Below are 8,428 nucleotides of genomic sequence, written 5' to 3'. Positions count from 1 at the left end.
TTATATATATATATATATATATATATATATATATATATATATATATATATATATATATATATATATATATATATATATATATATATATATATATATATATATATATATATATAAAACCAAGTTTAAAAATAATTTATATGTATTATCTTTAATCATTAATTATATATTTATATATATATATATAAATAAATTTATATAATTTATAGATTATATATTTTAAAAAATAATTTGAAAGTTAAAAGTAATGATAACCTTGCAATATAAATATATATATATAAGTAAATAATATATATAATAGATTTAATAATTATATAAATATAGAAATTAATAATAATAAAATATATATATATATATATATAATATTATATATAAACAATTTAATAATTATATATATAAATATAAAAAATAAGATTAAAGATAGTATATAAAAAAATATATATTTTAAGCTTAAGCCGTTATGTTTAACTAAAAAGTTGACAGAAGGGCCATTGGTGACCTTTCTAAAAGTTGAAGGGGCGATTTGTTTCAAAAAATAATTTAAGGGCTAAAAGTGAGCGATCGGAGTAATCGAGGGTCACCCAGGTAATTTGCCCTAAATTATATAACATTTAATACTGTTTATATAAAATATTTATGTATTTTACTTTTTTTTTTTTTTTTTTTTTTAATATGCATAAACATGTTTGACTATTTCTATTTTACAATTCATTCAAATAATTCTATATCAAGGTTTTTCCTTTAAGTAGTAATCAATTAACTTAAATTCCTGTTTTAGAAGCATAGGGTATGGTAATGTTTTAGGCTGAATTCACCATATTCTAAATATGAACTTCATAATATATATATATATATATATATATATATATAAGTTGCTATTAATTATGTAAGCATTTTTGGTATAGCGTAATTATAAATTATTATAATCTAGTAAGATTGATTCGATTATTTTAAATTCACCATATATCCTGTCAATATTATTTTTTAAATATACTGAATCTAATTATAAATTCATTGACTGTACTAATGTAACCATCAAGATTATACTCCAAATAATTTTTTTAAATGTTGACCTACACTTGATCAAGTTATATATATATAATATAATATGGTCTAGTTTTTATTCAAAATAATTTTTTTAATCTCCCTTCTTCAAATGAAGAATCCATGCACATGGAGGCTGATAATTCTTGCCCAATTGTTCTTCATCATCCATGGTGGTTCTTTATCTAATTACACTCGGTAATTCATTAGTAAATTCTATCATTTTTTTGAGTGCTTATTATGATAAATGTTTAATGATTGAAACTTGGAGAATTTATTATTGTAATTAATAACCAATTAATTAAATTGGGTTATTATTCTTATTTATGAAATTAAATATTTGCAGAGAAATTTTGCGGAACGACACTGAAGCTCTTGCTGTCTTACCCGTGAAGTTACTAGTATATCCTAATGAGGTTGCTATTGATGAACACAAATATTTTCTTTTATTGTTTTAAGCTTAATTTATAATCTTTAATTGAAATAAAACATAATTAAATGTAATTTTCAGGTGATAATGTCTAACGGTATAGTGAGCGTGACATTTTCAAACCCTCAAGGCCATGTTACCGCCATTAGATATGGTAGAATCGAAAATATACTAGATACTCTTAACAAAGGGGACAATAGAGGGTATTACTAATTATTTTTTAATCTTATTATTAATAAATTAATATATTTTTATCCTACATTTTCTAAGTACATATACATTTAATTCTTAATTGTTAGATATTGGGATGTTGTTTGGAATGGTGATGGTGAAAATGATGATGATAATAATGATTATGACGATGCTGGTGGTGATGAGAAATCTATGTTATATGATACAGAAGAATCAAATATTGGCATTGAAGCAGCACATTTAGTACCAATTGACAAGTTATTATTATTATTATTATTATTATTATTAGGCAGTTAATTAAATTTGAATTGAACCATTTAATCGAATTAAATTTCAGGGCTGATGGTACACATTTTAAGGTCATTGTGCAAAATGAAAACCATGTAGAGATTTCATTTAGTAGGACATGGAAACGAAGTGGAGCTCCTTTAAACATCGATAAGAGATTTATTATGCATAGTGGAAGTTCTGGATTCTATGCCTACGGAATATTCGAGCGCCAAAACAATTTCCCCGCGTCAAGGATTGACCAAATTAGGATTGTTTTTAAACTCCGGGAAGACTTGTAAGTTGTTTCCTTAATTTTATTTTTTTTAAATCAAATTAAGAGAACCAATTTTTTGTTAAAATCAACATATATTTGTAACAAATTTCTAGGTTTGATTACATGGCCATTTCGGATAAAATACAAAAGGTAATGCCGAGTAGTAAGGAGCGAGCAAATGGTGAGACTCTTGACTATCCAGAAGCTGTTCGCTTGAAAAATGGAGAGGTAAGTGGAATGGAGAATTTACTTTTAATATGTTGTTCTTAGTAGGATTTATATAAATATATATTATAACTTAATTATAGGTCGATGACAAGTATGAATACTCTTCCAACAATAAAGATAATCAAGTGCACGGATGGATAAGTAGAAAAGAAAGTATAGGGTTTTGGATAATCACACCGAGTGACGAGTTTCGAACTGGAGGACCTCTAAAGCGAGACCTCACATCCCATTGTGGCCCTATATCGCTCTCTGTAAGTTTAATCGAGTCTTTGATTTCACGTGTTATCTATCTAAAATACTTTTTGGAGCTGAATTTGAGTCTGAATGAAAAATAAATATTAAATTTACAAGTAAATTATGTTTTAAGTTTAAATTAACATCCCAATGAAAATAAAAGGTTTTCCCAAAAACATTTACAAATCTTTTCTGGTTCAAACTTAAATTCATTTTCAGAAAGTGTTTCCAAAGTTAAATAATATAATTATTGTGTAGTTATAATTTGATGTATTTTGCTTTTGTTAGATGTTTGTAAGCACTCATTATGCTGGATTGCCTCTAGCCATGTACTTTAAAAACAAAGAACCATGGAAAAAGGTTTTTGGTCCTGTTTTTATCTATCTCAACTCCAATAAGAAAACATGGCCATTGTGGGAGGATGCAAAGCTACAGGTATATATTATTAATTATTTTCATATTTTCACCTTTTCTTTTGCCTCAATTTTTAAAATTTTAAAATTTATTTTTCTTAGTTGTATAAAGAAACACAAAATTGGCCATACAACTTTCCACTTTCGTCGGATTTCCCTCACTCGAATCAACGAGGTGTTTTAATCGGAAAATTAACTATTCAAGACGGGTAGGTCAACTATAAAATCTAATTTATAGTTTATAAATAGATACATTATAAAGATGTGCTAATATTATTATATTTCTTGAACATATTATTAGTTCAAAATTTCTACAAGGTGCCTATGCTTATGTGGGATTGGCTGCACCAGGGAAGGCTGGTTCATGGCAATATGAAAGCAAGGTTAATTTTATTATAAACTAATATTCTTATTTAATTTGAATTATTTGTTCATTTTGTTTAATTTTTAATTACATTTCTTGTAGTGGTATCAATTTTGGACAAAAGCAGATAATGAAGGGAATTTTATTATTAAAGGTGTTAGACCTGGAAATTACAACTTATTTGCTTGGGTCCCTGGATTTATTGGGGATTACAAATATGATAATAATGTTACCATTTCATCAGGTAATATATGTTTGTCAATAATTAATTTTTCAGAATAATTATTTATTTGTTTTTGTGGCGGTTTCGATTTAACTATGTATGATTATAGGATTTACAACACAATTGAACCACCTTTTGTTCAAGCCTCCAAGAGTCGGAATGACTTTATGGGAGATTGGTTATCCAGATCGTAGTGCTCAAGAATTTTACATACCTAATTCTGATCCGTACTACTCTAACCCCATTTTCAAAAGTTTCGATAAGTGAGACATCTATCCTTTTGTTTCAATTCCATACTTTTATAAACCTTTGTTTAAAAATAATACTTGAATCTATAGATGATTTTGAATGATAAAACGAAGATAAATTTATGTAGAAAAACTTTCTTTCGTCAAGAATGTTGATCTAGATGAGTTCATCTTTTTAAACATAATATAATTATACATGTATTTATGGGATTTTTTTTGTTATTTTCCATCTAAACTCATCTCCAACTCCAATTTCAAATGTTAGAAAACATGATTATTTATAAGAAAATCGGCTTGTTTGTTTTATACGCAGATTTAGACAATACGGGCTATGGTACCGCTATAGTCAGATGTATCCTCGTCAAGATCTCGTCTATAATGTCGGATCGAGTGACTACACAAAACATTGGTTATTTGCTCAAGTTACAAGGTGCTATATTGTATATCTAGCTTTCATTTCACAACTAAATTTATGGGTAACAATTAACCACAAAGTATTTTTTTTTCTTTCAAAAAGAAATTCGCACAAAAATGTGTTTGAAGGCACCACATGGAAAATTGTGTTTCGACTAAAACAAATTGAGAAGAACAGGATGTACACTCTTCAATTAGCAATAGCTGGCGCATCTAAGGCTGAGTTGCAGGTGCGAGTGAATAGATATGAAAAGCTACCACTTTTCACAACCGGTTTAATTGGAACAGAAAATGTGATTGCAAGACATAGTGATCATGGACTATATAGGCTCTATAGTGTTTCCTTTCGGGGAAGTCAATTATACATGGGAAAAAATGTCATTTATCTAACACAAACTAGAGGAGGAACTCTATTCAAAGGACTCATGTATGATTATATTCGTCTCGAAGCCCCATTTATGCGGTGATGAACACAATAATTGTAGAGATTGTTGAAAAAAATTATTTTGTTTAACTTAGCTTCTTCTAAATTTCCATATAATTCTCTCCTAACTTAACGCTAAACCATAACTTAAGATATATTTATTTCTCATTATTCTCATATTGCTAACATAAAAGTAATGGTTAAGTGATTCGGTAGTTGCACATTTAAATCGTTGACGATAATGTACTAAATTTTAAATCGTAGGTTTAAATCATATTATATATATATATATATAAATCAATAACAACTCGTATCTATTGAGATATATATATGAACACATAACAATATTATGAATAAGGTCCACTAACAAATTTCATGAACAAAATCTATGACTAATGTGATTATTAAGGTGCCCGAGCCTAATTTTTGAAAAATGTATAGATAAGGTTATACTTTTATATGAATAATATAATGAATTATAATATTTATTAAACTAACCATAAATATTCTCTAAACACAACTTCATTATATTAATTTTTTTTAGAAATATTCTTCATACTTTGTTAACAAATATTCATGTCTATGATTTTTTAGGAAACGGTTGAAATCATTTCATTAAAATTCCAAAAGTGGGAGGATCAGAAATCAAAGCTAAATAAACCATAACTATGATTAAAGATAACAATCAAAATACCCTAAAAAAACTGATAAGTAAGTAACATTCATACATTTTAAAAAACCAAAAATTACAAACAGAAAAGACTAAATTCAAACCTAACTATCTTAATTTGGGATTTTTGCATGCCATTTATCTTCATTTATTTTACGTCTATATTCATTGTGCCCTCTCATTATTTTACTTTAAATGCGTGAACTAATAATTAAAATAAATTATTTATTATGATCTTTTTAAAGTTCTAATATGGCTCTCGTATTATTTTTTTATCATTTAATAGTTTGAGTGACGCCTAATCATCTAACTCGTACATTTGAAACGAATTTAAAAAAAAAATCATAATAAATTCAATTCGTTCAGATTTTGATTTCGGTTTGAACGGGTGTCTAAAATGAAAGTCTAAAAAGAAATAGTGTTTTTTTTCTTTTCTGAAGCCAATAATGAGTTTTGAATATTTAAAAATTAAAGTACCAAAATTCCTAGTTTAACGAATTGAATCAAGATTCAAAAAACCCTAAATTCTCTTTCCACGTCTTCTTCTTCCTGATTATTCAAAGCAAAGCTAGACCTCGATTTCTAACAATAATCCCTTCGAATTCCACAAATCCCCTCCTCTTCAACTTCTCAAACCCTACAACCATCGCATATTTAAACTAAACAAATCCAAACCAAAGTAAACAAAACAGGACAAACCAAACAATGGATGAAGAACAGGTATTTTCCAACAACCAGAGCGCCGCCGAACTAATCCAACTCCGCCGTCAAATCGACTATCTCCTAAAGTCCAAAGCTTCTCTGGAATCAAATAACGCCACCCTCGTGTCCGAATTGATCAGGCTTCACGTTGTTCTTTCTCGTTTGGAATTGCAAAAGGGTTTTTCGGCTGAGATTGATTTGGAAAAGATGAAGAAATTTGAGGAGTTGGAGCTAAAAATTGATCGATTTTCGGCTGAGATTGATGAGAAGATTGAAGATTTGAAGTGGGTTTATGATCAAATTGAAGAGAGGAAGAAGGAAAGAATGGATCAAGAGGTTAGAAATGAGGGATTTAGGAAGAACAATGAATTTCAGAACAGTATGGATGAGATGAATGTTAAGATAGAAATTGCTGTTTTGCTTTTCCTTTTCTATTTTTTGTATACCATCTTTTCTAACTGTTTTGTGTAACAACATAAATATAATTGAATATCTTTATTTAAGATTTCTCAAGTTTTTATTCTATTTTGATTGAGTAATAAACTACGTACTTAGTTTAACTAATAAAATATAATCATGTTATGAATATGAGGAGAACCTATAAACTTATATTTTCAATATTATGAATGTAAGTCTTTTTTGCACAGAAATTATTTTAAAAAAAAATAAGATATCATCCTAAATAAAATCAAATATAAATGAGTAATTTAAGAATCAACTGCATAATTTGTAACAAATATGGATTTAAGTTAGAATGTTATTTCACTTCTTTTTATAAACTAAATTGAATAAAAATATAATTAACATAGTCACTTTCATCACTCATATATGTTTTTTTAACATTTTCTGTTTAGTTATTATTTTTCAGTTTTTGTAATTGATTTTTTTTCTATTTTAATTCATTTTAAATGTTTTTCATTTTAGTTTAATCCATATAAAAATCAGTTTTTTTTTTCTTTTAAAATATTCTTTTTTTTTTTAATAATATCTACTTGATTTCTTTCTCAAGAATTGCTATTATTTCTTAAATTTTAAACTAACATATATCTAAATTAAAAATATCAATGAATTGTATTATTTTTAATAAATAAAATAATTAAATCATTATTCTAAAAAATAATATTTTCATAAATAAAGACTAAAATGTAAATAGGTTGAAGCTAAAATAATAATAAAAATTAGTAAAATAAATTAATCTTTTCCTACAAGATTATTAAAATTGTTAAACAAGTTAAACATAAATAATAATAAAACTACAATTAAGAAAAAGAAAACTAAAATTAAAAATATAAGATGTATTAAATATAATAATTAAATTTAAAATAAATATATAATATAATCGGAAGGATAATTAAAATGTAAGAGTTGTGATATTAAGATATAAAATGTTATCAAATTTATTTATACTAAAAACTTTTTAAAATGATACTTGCTCTCTAAACTAAAAAAACAATATTTGGAAATTATTTTGGCTACTAATTTTGGTTCCTTTCCATTTTTTTTAAATTTCTGCTGGTACTATTTATAAAATATTCTTTAAAATCTTAGTTTTTTAATAATAAAATAAATCGTTTGTATGATAAAAATAAAATTTTATATTATATATAATTTAATATATTAAAAATTTATATTATTATAAAAAAAATTATGAATAACAAAGATTGATAATGTTATATATATATTTATTTATTTTATTAATTCTTGAAATGAAAAACACAAACACCACTTTCAGTCAACTATTGATCAATAATGAAGAAAAGTGTTGAAAAAAAAATTGACATAAAAAACAATTATGATGAATAATAATTACTATCATTAATTACATCATACTATTTTTTTTACAATTGGTTTTGTACTTGGATTGGAAAATAGAAGAATTGAAACGATTCTTGATAATAAAAGAGAGGAGATTAATGAATTGAAATTGAGGAGTATATATATATATATATATATATATATATATATATATATATATATATATATATATATATATATATATATATATATATATATATATATATATATATATATATATATATATATATATATATATATATATATATATATATATATATATATATATATATGGTTTGATAGATTATTTTTATATAGAATTTAGAATTTGGCTAGAAGAATGTGAAGAACGAACGATACATCTTCATGTTTGTTAAAAATTAGTTAGAGATTTTATTATAACCAATTGTTGTCTTGGAATACATGAGTGACATTATTTCACTATGTTGAGAGTTTTTGACTTGAAAAAATTCTCGGCTAAAATGAGTTTTGAGAATTTTCTTTGAA

General features: G+C 25.2%; 1 protein-coding gene across 1 annotated transcript; it reads left to right on the top strand.

The window, feature by feature from the left end:
- The first annotated feature begins 1,153 nt into the window (after positions 1–1,153).
- On the top strand, positions 1,154–4,798 carry LOC124943761 (probable rhamnogalacturonate lyase B). The gene is made up of 14 exons (XM_047484232.1): positions 1,154–1,239; positions 1,388–1,457; positions 1,553–1,674; positions 1,771–1,920; positions 2,001–2,228; positions 2,321–2,435; positions 2,516–2,686; positions 2,958–3,104; positions 3,185–3,294; positions 3,378–3,465; positions 3,549–3,690; positions 3,779–3,932; positions 4,231–4,347; positions 4,435–4,798. Exons 1-14 carry the CDS (start codon positions 1,154–1,156, stop codon positions 4,796–4,798), a joined length of 2,064 nt encoding a protein of 687 aa, XP_047340188.1.
- Positions 4,799–8,428: the final 3,630 nt, after the last annotated feature.

This window comes from Impatiens glandulifera, chromosome 6 (assembly GCF_907164915.1).
Source record: "Impatiens glandulifera chromosome 6, dImpGla2.1, whole genome shotgun sequence".
Taxonomy (NCBI): Eukaryota; Viridiplantae; Streptophyta; class Magnoliopsida; order Ericales; family Balsaminaceae; genus Impatiens; species Impatiens glandulifera.
The sequence above is the reverse complement of the archived record's forward strand: the minus strand, read 5'-3'. Positions and strand labels throughout refer to the sequence as shown.